Source organism: Hyperolius riggenbachi, chromosome 3 (genome assembly GCF_040937935.1).
Source record: "Hyperolius riggenbachi isolate aHypRig1 chromosome 3, aHypRig1.pri, whole genome shotgun sequence".
In the NCBI taxonomy this organism is placed as follows: Eukaryota; Metazoa; Chordata; class Amphibia; order Anura; family Hyperoliidae; genus Hyperolius; species Hyperolius riggenbachi.
The window spans coordinates 73,253,435-73,269,438 of record NC_090648.1 but is presented as its reverse complement, the minus strand read 5'-3'; the positions used below and the strand labels follow the sequence as shown (position 1 = coordinate 73,269,438).

The 16,004-nt window shown below is 43.9% G+C and overlaps 1 protein-coding gene across 7 annotated transcripts in view; it reads left to right on the top strand.

Moving 5' to 3' along the window:
* Positions 1 to 16,004, top strand: part of PDE4A (phosphodiesterase 4A) — a 479,899-nt gene that overhangs the window by 385,784 nt on the left and 78,111 nt on the right. For 3 of the 7 annotated variants that reach the window (XM_068274376.1, XM_068274379.1, XM_068274378.1), the window contains exons 3-6: positions 2,964 to 3,000; positions 7,834 to 7,904; positions 10,552 to 10,595; positions 13,945 to 14,078. In XM_068274376.1, coding sequence (XP_068130477.1) covers positions 2,964 to 3,000; positions 7,834 to 7,904; positions 10,552 to 10,595; positions 13,945 to 14,078 — 286 coding nt within the window. Of the gene's footprint in view, positions 1 to 2,963; positions 3,001 to 7,833; positions 7,905 to 9,111; positions 9,138 to 10,551; positions 10,596 to 13,944; positions 14,079 to 16,004 lie in introns of those variants that run through there. The other 4 variants (XM_068274377.1, XM_068274380.1, XM_068274382.1 and 1 more) reach the window with 3 other exon arrangements.

The following is a 16,004-nucleotide window of genomic DNA, read 5'->3' as shown; positions in this document are numbered from 1 at the left end:
ATTATAGTTTTAAAATAATACATGCCTCCATAGTTAAAACTCACGTATTGTATTTGCCCATTTGTCTCGGTTATTACACCGTTTAAATTATGTCCCTATCACAATGTATGGCGACAATATTTTGTTTGGAAATAAAGGTGCATTTTTTCCGTTTTGCATCCATCAATATTTACAAGTTTAAAATTAAGACAAAAATAGAAATATTTCATCTTTACACTGATATTTCAAAAGTTTAGACCCTTAGGTAAATATTTACATGTTTTTTTTTTATATTAACCACTTCACCACTGAGGGGTTTTACCTCTTGAACACCAGAGCAATTTTCACCTTTCAGCGCTCCTTCCATTCATAACTTTATTATTACTTATCACAATGAAATGAACTATATCTTGTTTTTTTCGCCACCAATTAGGCTTTCTTTAGGTGGGACATTATGCCAAGAATTATTTTATTCTAAATGTGTTTTGATGGGAAAATAGGAAAAAATGTGGGAAAAGATTATTATTTTTCAGTTTTTGGCCATTATAGTTTTTAAATAATGCATGCTACTGTAATTAAAACCCATGAAATGTATTTGTCCATTTGTCCCGGCTATAAAACCGTTTAAATTATGTCCCTATCACAATGTTAGGCGCCAATACTTTATTTGGAAATAAAGGTGCATTTCTTTCAGTTTTGCATCCATCCCTAATTACAAGCCCGTAGTTTATAAAGTAACAGTGTTTACATAAATATTTAAAAAGTTCAGTCCCTAAGGTAACTATTTATGTTTTTTTTTTATTGTATATTTTTTTTTTTAATTACAAAAAAAAATAAAAAAAAATTGGGGAGTATGGGAGGTAATGAGTTAATTTATTGTGGAAAACTAATGTATTTGTATATGTAAAATGCTTTAGGATGTAGTTTTACTATTTGGCCACAAGATGGCCACAGTGAGTTTGTTTACATGCGACCTGTAAGCGTCCGGAAGGATGCTTACAGGAAGCAGTACGAGGCAGGGAAAATCACAATGATCCCGCTGTTTCTAATAGAAGCAGCGGATCATTGCGGGGGCTTAGATCAACGAACGGGGAATGGATTTTCCCGTTCATTGATCTCCGGGCGAGCGGGCGGCGGCGTGCACGAGCAGCTGGAGCGCACGCTTGAGCGGCAGGAGCGCGGTAGCGCGGAAGGTACGGATTTTTCCGTCCCTTGGTTTTTTAGGGGGGCAAAAAGTGACGGAGAAATTCGTACCGCGGGGGGTAAAGTGGTTGAACATTTTATTTGGGTATTTTTCAGAGGGTGGGATGTAAACAGTAATTTTTTTTTATGTCAATATGTGTTGATTTTTTTTTTTTTTTTACATTTAGTTGTAGTTTTACTTTTTGGCCACAAGATGGCAGTCATGAGTTTGTTTACATGACGTCACTCTAAGCGTAACATATATGCTTAGAGGGACGCATGGGGACGTAAGAGCGATTCCTGGGCTAACGATCCGTGGCCGGGAACGTGCATGGCCTCCTGGATGTAGCTGCTACGTCCAGGAGGCTGAAATGTTTAAGACTCGCTTCCCCCCCCCCCCCCCAAAAGTGGGGGGAAAAGTCAGTGCGTCTTATAGTCCAAATGCAGGGAGTTCCTGACTTGTGAACGCCTGCCAATACGAACCTCCAACCCGCCGCAATGTCAGGGACTTCCTGTACTGTGTCCATGCAGAGGAAGACATACGGGGGCAAAAGGGGCATAGAGGAGGACAACGGGAGACACAAAGGGGCATAGAGGAAGACAAAGGAGGACCTAGGGGACACAGGAGGTACAAGTGGGCATGAGGTACAAAGGGGGCATATTCCACAAAATGCCCCTTCACCGTGGATGCACCAGGTTTAGTATATATTTTTCCCCTTGTCTTTGTCCTCTAAACCTAGGTGCGTCTTATGGTCAGGAGTGTCTTATAGTCCAAAACATATATTTGCAGTATTTAAATCCTCTGAAAGGGTTAATCTATAGCTACTTTCATTCGCATGGACTAATGGATCTTCATCTCTGGCCCTGGGGGCTGGGGCCCACTGTGAACAATTGTGCAGCGTTTGCCGATTGCCGGTGATCTGCAAAGAGTTAGAAAAGCTGAATCCTATGAGGGTGGTTCCACTAGGGAAATTGCTGAACTTGCAAATTCAGTTTTCCTACTTTTTATTACCTATACAGTTACCATATTTGCTTTTGTGCACAATATTGTCTGTCTACAAAGTTCTCAAAGTACAGTTTATCTGCTCTGAAAGCTGCCATTGCATTTTATTGCATAGCTGCTGTATTTATATGTTAAAATGTATCTAGTGATCACTTCTCAACTGCACACATACTAGAAGCAGAGAGAGCTCAGTTTCTGCACTTTGATAATGTTTACTAAATGTATCTGGCTAAGGAATGTAAATAAAAGATAATGTTATCACCTCTATGGATGCGGCCAGAAGCTGCTCGCTGAAGCAAGGAGCTTTCCACTGAAGAAGAAAGTACAGAAGAATGCTGTTCTACTACATTTTTTTTCGTGGTAGTAGATTTTATGCTGTAAAATATTTAGACAGTTTAGCCTGTCTAATTCCCCTCATCTGCGACTAATCACAAGTGTAATTTGATTTCTCAGCTGTGCCAGCTGGCTGCTTCAGCAGAGCAGCTAATTTGTAAATACAGGATGTGTTAACCCTTTGTCTACTTACATGAAAGCAGGAAGTAGACACAATGCACATTTATTGCAAGATTTGTATCAGCTGTAACAAAGTATTTTTTTTATTTTAAGGTTATTATGCTGTTGCGTATCTTTTAGAGCAGAGAGGAAGTTCTGAGTTCAGGTCCGCTTTAAGCCCTTGTTTGTAGGAGGTAGATTAGCCAGGAGTCAGTAGACCTATTGGTGTCCTGTCTACATTTGCATCTTTGTATAAGGAAGCCTAGCTGAGGTATGTGGTCTGATGTCTCTGGTTTGTTTCTTGCAGGCACGCTGAAGACCTCATCGTTACGCCGTTTGCTCAGGTCAGTTAAGTAGCTGTGTCCACTTACATGGAAATGCCTTGTAATACACTATAGCCAGTCAGCTGAAGCCGGCTCAGACCTGAAATAATGGTCAGCCAAAATGTGGCTATTTTGTCTGACCATTCCTTGTATGGACAGGATGCTCTGCATCTGCTGAGCAGTATCGCCATCCCTATGAATGGAAATGGGTAAGCGGGAGTGAGCTGTGACAGAAAGTTACAGCAGTCGTCTGGTATGGTTTTCGCTCATGACTTTGTGAGGACTGCCTGTACACGGTTTGCAAAGGTGCACAAAATGAACATGAACGGGTGTTTCGGTTCTAGTCAGGCAAAAACAGCTCAGGAAATTTGGGCACACCAGGCGCCGCCATAACGGGAATTTTGGCTATATCGGTGCTCAGAGAGTAGGAGCCCAAATTAGGATAAAAACAGCGTACTTCGGCAACAGCAAAATAAGGATAGAGGCGCCCGATGCATAAGAGAGAGGCTAATAAAGCTGTTCATCTTCTAAACAAGAGGTAATCTTATCTTTGGACCAGTTTAAATGAAAATTTGTCTGAGCACATAACATTGGCAACGCATTTCGAGGGTGCTTGTCCGTTTCCTCTGGTCAGTGAAAAAACAGATGCCTTAATTGCTATGGCTGTGTAGCCAACTTATATTACCTCTCTGTTTATAAGACCAGCAGCTTTATTAGCCTATCTTGTATGCATTGGGTGCATCATTTCTGTTTTAACAAGATCAGCAGGACAGCCAGGCAACTGGTATTGTATACAAGAAAATAACTATGGCATCCTCCATGTACTTCTCCCTCATCCCTTTCAGATGAACAGGGAAGCTTCTCTTCCCTGCATTTTAATTTTGCTTCACTAATTCACCCCTGGAGACTTGAATAGAGTCTAGCAGTGTGTGTAATATAGAAACAGTGCCACCAACTGGACAGACAGTAGAAGTGTAAGCACACTTTTTTGCTACATAGTTACAGAACTTTAAAGGTGTAGATGTTATGTTAATTACCTGCCTACCTTGTTTATTTATGAAGTGCCAACATTTGCCTTATATTAAAGTACTGAAAAAGTTTTCTCGCTTTCCCTGTCTAGCAATATGGAAGAGTTTGCAGTTTTGGCCACATGCATGGCATGGTAGGACGTGCAACAGGGGCATCCCTGGTGCAACTTCAAACCAATGTTGAAATTTAGCCCTAAAAGCCCGTACACATCACAGCTTAGATCATCCGAAACATTCCTTTAAGATTACTTTGAGCTCCTGTATAGGCTTTTATTGGTATCTTCATAGGGCATGCGGGAAGACAATAATTTGCCCGGCCACTCTAATATAGTGCAGCAGCTGCTGCCAGCTTACTCCCACTTGTTGTCCTCTCTCCTTTCTTTTTAGAGCAGAACATGCTATTGAACGGAGTGTGTCTGTACAGCTATAATTCCAGATTTTAAAGTAATGTGCCTGTGTTACAACAGCACTGGTCATGTGTCACTTCTTATTCTTATATATGTGCATACTTACTGCCCCATACTTTTTTAAATGCCCCAACACTGTCAGAACCCCGCATCCCAAGGTGCTCAGTCTGCCCCCACTGCCTTCCCAGGATCCTTAACGTAAACCTGAGATGATCAAATATAAAAAAATATACATACCTGGGGCTTCCTCCAGCCCCCTTCAGGCTAATCGGTCCCTCTCAGTGCTACTGCCCAGGCTCAGAGGGGCAATGTGGAGTGCGCTCAGCCAGACTCCCCCCTGCGCCAACTGGGGAAGATAACAGGGCATGTACCAGTGGATCTAGGCAGTGGAGGATGACAGCGAGGGACTGATTAGCCTGAAGGGGTTTGGAGGAAACCCCAGGTATGAATCTTTTTTTTATATTTTTTCATCTCAGGTGAACTTTAAGTGCAATATACCATACCTAGGCCCTGGTCATTTAAACGACCACTATCAAGAAAAATTGTACAATTTTAAATACACACTTATAAGAAGTATGTTTCTCCCAGAAAAAAAAAGGAACAGTGTATTTTTTCCTATCTTGCGGTCGCTTACAGTAGGCAGTAAAAATCTGACATGTTTTGGAGTACTCCATGTCCTCATGGGGGGTCTCAGTATTTCCTTTATTATTTTCAAAAGCATTCCCTAGGAAGAATCTATACAAAGATACTGTGAGGCCTACCTACTCGCTAGCACACTGTTTAGGCAGCTGTCAACTGCAGTTCAGGAAATGCTTTTGAAAATAAAGAAAACCCTGAGAATCCCCCATGAGGAGATGGACTAGCCTAAAATCTGTCAGATTTTTAAAATCTTTTATAAGTGACAGCAATGGAGGAAAAAATATGTTTATGGTGCATTTACTCCAAAATGTACTTTTTAAACATATTCATACATGTCAAACTCCGGCCCGCGGGCCAAATTTGGCCCTTGGAGCCATTAAATTCGGCCCTTAAGTGGTTTCCCCACTTTGCATTATGTTTGGCCCACTCTAAACCACCAGGGAAGCTATATTGGAGGTGAAGCCCTAGAACACCAGGGAAGCCTTATGGGGGAGGTAGGGGGAAAGCACTAAACACTAGGGAACTGTACAGGAGAGGGTGGGGGCCTCTAGACACCAGAAAACTGCATAGAGGTTGGAGGGGGGCCATTAGACACCATTAAACTTTATAAGGGAGGAAGGTGGCCAGTAGACAAGGGCCTCAATTCACTAAGCTTTATCAAACACTTTAACAAACGTTTGATAATTTACCTCATGGGTAAAATCTAATTTTGAATTCACTAAGGTGTTTTTTTTTAATTTTTTTATATTTATCATATGTTTTATCGATAAAACGCTCAATAAATCTATAACACCTTAGTGAATTCAAAAGTAGATTTTACCCATGAGGTAAATTATCAAACGTTTGATAAAGTGTTTGATAAAGCTTAGTGAATTGAGGCCATTGAGGTTGGCCCGCGACTTGGTCCCAGTGTACTACTTTGGCCGTCTTTGCATCTGAGTTTGACACCCCTGGCATACACATATGGTCCTACAGCAGCACTTCTGCCTCTGAGTAGGTGAGCTCTGCGCCATTGCCGATGGCTGGTATTCAGTTTAATCAATTCCATACAGTCATCGTCACCAACAGCCGTACCCTGTTGCCCACAGAAAGCTTTTTGCTTTGAAATTTGCTTTGAAAATCTACATACGCCAGTTTGTGGCATATACATGTTCACAATGCTTTAGTAAATCAACGTGTTTTTGCTGGAATTACAGATAAGTGAAATTTTACTTTTTGACTGTTTTGGAAAGCCGCATACCATGCTGCAAATTGAAAATAAAAGATAGTTTTTTTTCAGACATTTTCATAGGGTTACCTTTTGCCCTTCACTAGTTTTCTGTTAGCTGATATTTTTTATTTGTGCTGTATTTTTCTCATAGAAAACTCAAGTTATGCGCTAAACAATTTTAAGCAATGGTTACAAAAGTTATCCATTCTGTTATAAAATCTGCAAAGATGAATACCTGACCTTTTTAGTGATTTGTTCTCTGTTATCACGTTAACTTTAAATCCTCGCAGTCTTCATAAAAGCTGCGGTATTTGTTAGGAAGTCCTTGAACGGTTTTTTTCATACAGTTATTTTTGCTTTTATAATCGCTGAATAAAGAAAATAATGACCTGGCCTGTATCACAGACCTATTTGTAGCACAATCACACAGTGGGAAAGTTTGCTCGCTGTCACATGGCGTAAGATGATGTCATAAGAATTGTCTCACGTTTTATTCTTCAGTAGATACATTTAATGAGATAGTCATTTTTTTCAACTCAATGCAAATTTTATGCAGTTTGAATTCAGCACGAAACTGAGCCAAGCCAAACCAGCAGCATCTGCATCTATCTGGATTGGTCCAGCTTCAAGTTGTATACAAAATAAGGCACAGCTGAAGCAAGAGGAATAGGGAGGCTGACCTATTTATTTCCTTTTAAACAATGCAGATTGCCTGGCTGTCCTGCAGATCGTCAACCTTTACTCCTAGACCATGAACAAGCATTCAGATCAGATGTTCCTGACTGAAGTCTGACTAGATTAGCTGCCTCCTTGTTGCAGGTTCAGACTTTACTGCAGCCGAGGAGATCAGCAGGACTGCCCTGTAACTGGTATTGTTTAAAAGGAAATACATATGGCAGCCTCCATATCCCTCTTAGGGCAGGTGTGCTTTACATTTGTGAAATATGCACTTGATTGGCTATATCTATTCCTTAAAGGGACACTACAGCGAAAAACTGTAAAATTTAAAATATGTGCAAACATATACAAATAAAAAGTACATTTTTCCAGAGTAACATGAGCCATAAATGACTTTTCTCCTATAATGCTATCACTTACAGTAGGCAGTATAAATCTGACAAAAGTGACAGGCTTTGGACTAGTCCATCTCTTCATAGGGGATTCTCAGCATGGCTTTTATTCTTTGTAAAGATATTCCCAAAAAAGGATTTAAACAATGATGCTGGCCAGCTTCCCTGCTCGCTGCACAGTTTTTTGGCAGTTGGACAGAGCAACTGCTATTCACTAAATGCTTTTGAAAATAAATATATCCCTGAGAATCCCCAATAAATAGATGGACTAGTCCAAAACCCATCACTTCTGTCAGATTTCTACTACCTACTGTAAGTGACAGCAACATAGGAGAAAAGTAATTTATGGCTCATTTTACTTTGGAAAAAAATGTACTTCTTATTTGTATATGTTTGCACATATTTTAAATTTTACAGTTTTTCGCTGTGGTGCCCCTTTAAGACACACAGAGAAACTAACAATGACTTCTGAATGGTAACTTTGTCTGTGTTACCTCTAGGTGCTGGCCAGCCTGCGCAGCGTCCGCAACAATTTCACCGTCCTCGCCAATATTTCCACACCAACCAACAAGTGAGTATACTGTATACGTCTTCTTTGGCTATTCTACCAACTCTCCATCACTCTGCATGCAGTATGCCACCTAAATGTACATAGCCATGATTAGCCATTTCTATAGGTGTCACATGACTGATGGCTCAATTCTGATTACGTTGTAGTATTGGCTATTTGCATGTCAGCCATGCTACAGACTCTTAGATCAGCAGTGCTGTCATTAGTGGTTCATATCAATGCCTGATCCTACAGATTACATTCCCTGGGCTAAAAAGCGACAGGTTCTCTTAACCATGAACTGTCACAGCAGATTCAGGGAAACAACCCAACATACAGTAAGTTATTGTAGTGATAATGACGTCAGTGATTGTCATGATGTCATTAGGTCAGGAACATAATGGAAAATATTATCTTATTGGTTGAATGCATCTTTTCTCTCTGTGTTTATACTGAGGAAATACCCTAAATTGCTGTTCTGATGCCCGGACATTCGTCGTATGACCAGCCCTAGAATGCAGAGGATTCCAGGAGAGAGAGTTACATTAAAGGGAACCTGAAATCAGAGGATTATGGAGGCTGCCATCTTTATTCCCTGATAAACAATGCCAGTTGCCTGGCTGTCATGCTGAGCTTTTGGCTTTGGTGGAGTATGAGTTGCTCACCTGCAACAAGCATGCAGGCAGTGGAGTCAGAGCAGAGTCACAGCATCTGATCTGCATGCTCATTCCGGGCCAATGACTTGTAGTATTAGAGGCAGATTATCAGCACTGAAGCCAGGCAACTGACATTGTGTAATGCCTGAGGGTTATACTTTGACAACCCAGAGCAACAAGGCTGGTAGCTGAGACTACACAGGTTGCCCAGAACAACTGCAGCTCTGGGCTTCCGATATCGCTACAAATAAGACACAATGGCAGCGCAGTGCGATGTTGTGCTGCCTTAGCGATAGCAAGACAGGTACAAGACAGGACTATAGATTGGAGCGTAACTAGTAGCAACCGCAGCTCACAGTCACGTCTACAGAAGCAGAGCAAGCAGGCTAACAGTCACCAGCAAGCATCCACCCAGGCAAGACTACAGGAAAGAACGTAACGAATAGCAACCACAGCCTGTAGTTACGTTCCTAGAAACTAAAGTAGCAGGAATACTACCAGTCACCAACGTGGTGATGGCAGAATCCAAGCTATCAGGATAGTGGACTTCACTAACCCACCACGGATGCAGCGAACGTCCATCAGGCATGGAAACAAGGTAATACACAATAATACAGAAAAATAACAAACGGCTCAGCTAACGGATAAATATATATGGATAAATATATATTAGCAAGTCTGCATATATATTTATCAAGAAACTAGCTAAAGCACAAGTAATAAGGTGGCATTAAACTACAATAACAGATCTTTTACAGAGTAACAAAGTGCCCAACAGACCAGCGTACTGACCGTTATGACTGGCAAAGTCTAAAATGGGAGGCAGACTTTTATGCCGGCATCAACCAATGGATGCAAGTATGCAAAATTCCACACAGCTGAATGGTAATCATTCAATCCTGAGCTGGCTTGATTACCATTTGCTAGCTGGCTGTGAATGTAAAGGAATCCCATAAGAAATACATGAAGTATTATGTAACAACATGTATGCAGGAAATTCAGGGCTATCTGGTCGCAGCTCAGCTGCAGCGAGCAATTGGTGGAATGATGACAGCATCCTGAGCTGCCCACAACTGCAGAGCGATTTCAAATGACAATGAGACTTATTGCGAATGCACAACCGAATGCAAGCAAATAAGCCAGAACTGTCTGTTTGCAGCTCCACTGCGACAGACATAACACGCTACAGGAGGGATACTGACACATTGTTTATATTAAAGAATGAAGAGGGTAGCCTCCGTATTCCTCTCACAACAGGTTCCCTTTAGGCTCCTTTCACACTTACCGTGTTTTAGTGCATAGCGGTACTCTCCCCCTCCCCAGCTTGTCGCAGTGGCCATTAGTCTCTACTGTATGAACCACAGACTCTGTAGTGTATTGCTGAGGGATAACGCTTGGCACGCAATTACATTGGAGTCAATGGCACCGCAACAATCTATTCAGATGGTTTAGGGCCCGTTTCCACTTTGAAGTGACGTGAGTGCGGCTACCTAGCCGCGTTGCATCACTTCCCCTTGCAGTCGCGTCACTTCCGCATCTCACAATGCGGAAGTTCTTGAAGGAGATGGGATGCGTATGCCTCCATGTGAGAATCTGCAGCATGTTGCAGATTCTCGGATCGCTCCGCATAACCAGCACACAATGGAAACTGTTCCAGTTTGCCCGCGGTGCGATGCGGATATGTAGCCACATCGCACCGCGTACAGTGGAAACGGGCCCTTAAAATTCAGTGGCTTACTTCCTGTCCAGCAGGGAGCCCATCACTGAGCAGAGGCGGAGCTATGCAAATCACCCTGTCGGCCCACTCTGCCACAGGAGGATTTAAACACGAAATGGTGTGGTGTGATTGCCCTGCGGCGGGCTCTCCTGCTGCAGGACAATCACACCATGTATGAAACTAGCCTAGCACAGATCACTCTGTGGGCTGGTTTATGTAATGTAGTGCTATGTAGGTGGGTATAGGTCTGCTTTCATACGACTTATGGCAATCAATGTTCCTGCTTTCCTTACAGGCGCTCCCCAGTATTGCCTCAGCAGACAGTCTGTAAACTCTCAGGTGAGCCTTTTATGAGTTCGGAATGTGTACCTGTGTCTTCTATTATATTGCAGTGCTGTTTCAGGTTGACATGATGGTGGAGCGGTATCATGTGCATTAAAGCATTGGGGTTTCTGTTGTCCTCCTCTGCTGTTGTTCATTTTTATGGAGCACAGAGGCATGTTCTCTGCCTCATGACATGCCTCTGTGTCCCCCCACTACCGTTCTTTGACCCATCCCCCCCCCCCCTTCCACCGCTGTGCTTGGACCCCTCCAAGATTGGCAACATTATTTGTCGCTATCTCGGAGGTAAACACGGGGAGAGGAATTCCCTGTTCAAAATGCCCACAAGGGGCGGTCTTATAGGACCACTGGGCAACTCTCCTTGGCCACGCCCCCTGCCACTCCCCCACCCCACTACGCACTGAATGAGAGAATGAATCTCTGTGTCGTGACCTATAGGTCACAAAAGTGAAAGTGGGCCAGTGCAGCCCACAGGAACGGCGTTTTTTGCACCTACCTGATCCGCTCAGCCCCACAGATCAGCTAGCCTACTTTAAAAAAAAAAAAATTGAGCCCACCTTGGTTCTCTTTAAAGAGGATCTGTAACGTCAAAACGTCCCCTGGGGGGTACTCACCTCAGGTGGGGGAAGCCTCCGGATCCTAATGAGGCTTCCCACGCCGTCCTCCATCCCTCAGGGGTCTCGCTGCAGCCCTCCGTGAAAGATGACGTCAATATTTACCTTCCCGGCTCCTGCGCAGGCGCTCTGACGGCTGTCGGCTCCGAAGTAGGAGGAAATACCTGATCGCCGTCGGGTCTGCTCTACTGCGCAGGCGCAAGTTTCCGGCGCCTGCGCAGTAGAGCGGACCCGACTGAGATTGGGTATTTCCGTGTAGTTCGGAGCCGAAAGCAGCCACAGCGCCCCTGCTGGAGCCAGCAAATTTAAATATTGAATTTACAGTCGGGTCTGTCGCCGGCTGTTCGGAGGGCTGCAGCGAGACCCCCGTGGGACAGAGGACGGCGTGGGAAGCCTCATCAGGATCCGGAGGCATCCCCCACCCGAGGTGAGTACCCACCAGGGGAGGTTTTGAGGTTACAGAGTCTCTTTAAAGGACAACTGTAACGAGAGTGATATGGAGGCTGCCATATTTCTTTCCTTTTAAGCAATACCAGTTGCCTGGCTATCCTGCTGATCCTCTGCCTCTAATACTTTTAGCCATAGACCCTGAACAAGCATATGCAGATCAGGTGTTTCTGACATTGTTGTCAGATCTGACAAGATTAGCTGCATGCTTGTTTCTGGTGTCATTCAGTAATATACTGAATACTGTAGCCAAATAGGTAGGGCTGCCAGGCAACTGGTATTGTTTAAAAGGAAATAAATATGGCAGCCTCTTTATTCCACTCACTTCAGTTGTCCTTTAGTATCTGCATTACAAAGTATTTTTTCTTTAAAGTGAACCTCAGCTGAAGCTCGGGTTCAAAATCAGATAATTACCCTCGAGAGAGAAGCCTTGATCCCATTGAGGCTTCTCTCAGTGGTCGGAAGCCCCCGTTGCTGAGCGCGGCCCCCCTCACATCGGGGCCGCACATTTTCTCTTCCTGGATCATGGCCGTGCAGTAGCCACACATGCAGTGGCATGGAGCCCGCAGTTCTGGCTTACTGCGCATGCGTGGGCGGGCTCAGTTGGATATTGGGCGGCCATGATCTAAGAAAAGGAGCTGCGTGGCCCTGATGTGATTAGCGAAAATGCCTTGTCACTAATCTTCTGGAGGGCCAGGCTCAGCAGGGAGGGAAGCTGCAATAGGATCCTGAGGGTTCCCTCTCTTAAAGCGGAATATAACCCAGCATTTCTACTTTGCTCTAATAGATTATTTACAGCATATTATATACAACCCGCATTTTTTTTTTTACTAGAACAGAATTCAAAGGGTTAACACAGGCCTTAAGGTGCGTACACACGCACTACAGCCGTCAACGACAGGTCCGCCAGACCCTCCCGCTGGGCGGACGTTTTCCCGTCAGTAGTGCGTGTGTACGCGCTGTCGGTAGACTGATAAGGCTGTTTCTGAACGATCCGCTGAGCGGATCGTTCAGAAACAGCCTTATCAGTCCGCCGACGATGAATAAAGCAGTTATGAATAAAAATGCAAAGTCAGCTCTCAGAGAAAAAAAAGTGTACTTTGGGAACGTATAATTTCTAAATGAATACTAATACTTATGCACAAAAGCAAATATGCTAACCATATGGCATATAAAAAGTAGGAAATTGTTTTTATTGAATATTATTTCAGGGTTTTATACCGCTTCAAGATAAATATTTGATTTATCAGGGGTCTTGATTGGCAGGGGTCTTAAACTCGCGGCCCGCGGGCCATTTGCGGCCCTCGATACAATATTTTGTGGCCCTCGCCGGCAAAAGCTTCCTTATAGTTCGCTTCAGTGCTTCCAAGTAATCCGCCGCATCGCCGCTAAACGAGGGCTGCAGAGCCCCCAAATCGCCCGGGGGCAATCCGCCGGCATTTCCTGGAAGGGGCAGAGCTTTCAACTTCAGCTCTGCCCCTCCTGACGTCAATCCCCGCACGGATCGCCGCCTCTCCCCGCCCCTCTCTGAAGGAAGAGTGAGAGGGGCGGGCAAGGAAAGTCTTGATTGGCAGGGGTCTTAAACTCGCGTCCCGCGGGCCATTTGCGGCCCTCGATACAATATTTTGTGGCCCTCGCCGGCAAAAGCTTCCTTATAGTTCACTTCAGTGCTTCCAAGTAATCCGCCGCATCGCCGCTAAACGAGGGCTGCAGAGCCCCCAAATCGCCCGGGGGCAATCCGCCGGCATTTCCTGGAAGGGGCAGAGCTTTCAACTTCAGCTCTGCCCCTCCTGACGTCAATCCCCGCACGGATCGCCCCCTCTCCCCGCCCCTCTCTGAAGGAAGAGTGAGAGGGGCGGGCAAAGGCGGCGATGCGCCGCGATTGTGAACTTCCTTAAAAAGAAAAATTAAATTGCCAAGCCTTTGTTTGGTTTTGTTTGATGGCAATCCAATCACTTTTGGTAACAGAAACAACTAAATTGCCATATACATACTGTATATATTATATTGCTGAAAAGAATGACAAACTTTGCAGTTAAGTGTGTAAGAAACCCCACTGTAATTAAGGGGTAGTGCCAGTGGACCTGTAGGGCAACCATTCTGCCCAATCAAATTGGAACTTCTCGTTGTTGAAATGGCATGAGCCAGTCTATCAGTATCCATCACTAAATCAATATTCTGCTCAAAGTTTGTTACTTTAGTTGCATTGCAATACTGCACAGCCACTGTCTCAAAGAGAACCTGTCATAGTGATGTCATGTGCCTTTCTCCACCATGTCTCACAGTCTGTCTGTGCATCCCTGCAGATGAAACGTATCAGCAGTTAGCCAAAGAGACTCTGGAAGAGTTAGACTGGTGTCTGGATCAGCTGGAGACAATACAAACCTACCGATCTGTCAGTGAAATGGCTTCCAACAAGGTAAGGCTTGTCCTCTTCACAGAGATGCACATTAATCTGTTGTCTGACATGATCTTTTACAATAGATTCTGGTGACAGTTTTGCTATGATTACTGCACAAACATGCTTGTTTGGGGGCCACCAGAAAAGGCTTGGCGGACTGAATTTGGCTCCCGGGCCGGACTTTGGGCATTGAACCTTCGGACTAAAAATCGACTCAGCAGCACTGAAAAGGCTTGGTGTTTCTCTAACAGTTTCACAGCATCAGAACTTTTTCTCTTATACAAGCCTCATTTTTAGCTGCACAGAAGAAAACTGCCTGGTCTTTTTTCCCCTGATGCTGTGCAAAGCATGATGGGATTTCTGATTTTGTTGTTCTCGTTCTGCTGTTTTGGTGCAAATTTTTTTTTTTTTACATTTTGAATTTGACATTTGAAGCCTAGCGCATGCAGCTGGGAGGGGTAATCAGGACACAGCATAGTTGGAACTGTGTCTCCTGCTCCTTGTCACCTCCATTCAACCAAAAAGATGGCTGCCCCCATGACAAAGATGGCAGCCCCCATGAATCACAAACATTTGCCTGTTCTTTTAGAACAGGGTGGGTAAGAGATTATATTCCCTATCTATTCTAATTAACATAACTAATGTAACTTGATGACAGTATGCTTGTTTAGGCTGAAGTTCCCCTTTAATGTTGTGAGGCTCACATATGGATTGTGAACAGGCTACACAAGTTTAGTGACGGAACCACTTGCAGACGTTCATTAGTCCACTAATGACTACAGAGTAACATCCTGGTAAATGTCACGCGGTTGGCAGTCTGGGCTAAGATAGTGTTGAAGTTGGTCTTGTGTACATTCTGGCTTGCTGTTCATGGTTGTTTATTGTGCATGCCCTGCGTGTGTCCTATTCATGCAACACCAGCACTGTGTGCAACACTTTACAACGTTAAAGGGAACCAGGGGTGAGGAGGATATGAAGGTGACCATATGTATTTCCTTTTAAAAAATGCTAGTTGCCTGACTGTCGCCCTGATCCTGTGTCTTTAATACTTTTAGCCATAGACCCTGAACAAGCATGCAGATCAGATTGAAGTCTGACTGGATTAGCCACATGCTTGTTTCAGGGTTGCGACCCACTACCGATGCTAGAAGATGATCAGGACTGCCACTGAACTGGTATTATTTAAAAGGAAATACATTTGGCAGCCTCTGTATCACTCTCACCTCGGGTTCACTTTAAAGGCTTACTCCTGTTGGGGTAATATAAAAGTCAAAATTGTATTTTTGCTCCAAAACAAACAAACACAAAATAATATAAAACCGTAAAATAATGGTATAATGTTACTGGAAGACATATTTACACTGAAGCCAATCCTACCCCACAAAAGTCCAGGAATCGGCCTCTATGGGTTGCGTCTGTGTCAGGTGCCGAGTGCACAGGTGCGGAGCCGCGGCCATTGCAGCCACATGTGTGTGCGGTTGTGGGTACTCGCTTATGTGCGCACTGTGTGTCAATCTAGCACCCAAATGGGCCTTATTAAAGGGACCCCGAGCAGTGCAGAAACTATGGAATCGATCGAAGTCGCGGCCACGGCAATTTCGATCGCGAAAATAGAGAAAACTAAAAGGCGTAGGGCGGTGGTTTATATAGCATTGGAAAGAGGAGAAAGAGAGCTTTAAAATGATATGCATCTTTCCATAGTTTCTGCACTGCTCGGAGTCCCTTTAACTAGTTGGTAATATTGCAGGTTGCGGACAAATAATCAGATTGTCTTGTAAATAAATAATTACTGAGCAAATAAAGCAGTGAAATGTCTGTGCTTCCCTCCTGGATACAGCAGAAGCTTTTTAGCATTGTTTAGACAAGTCCGTACACCTCAACACAATCTGATCATTTTGGAACAGCAAGAATCTTATCAGCTCCTAAGCAAAGTTAGAATTTTTA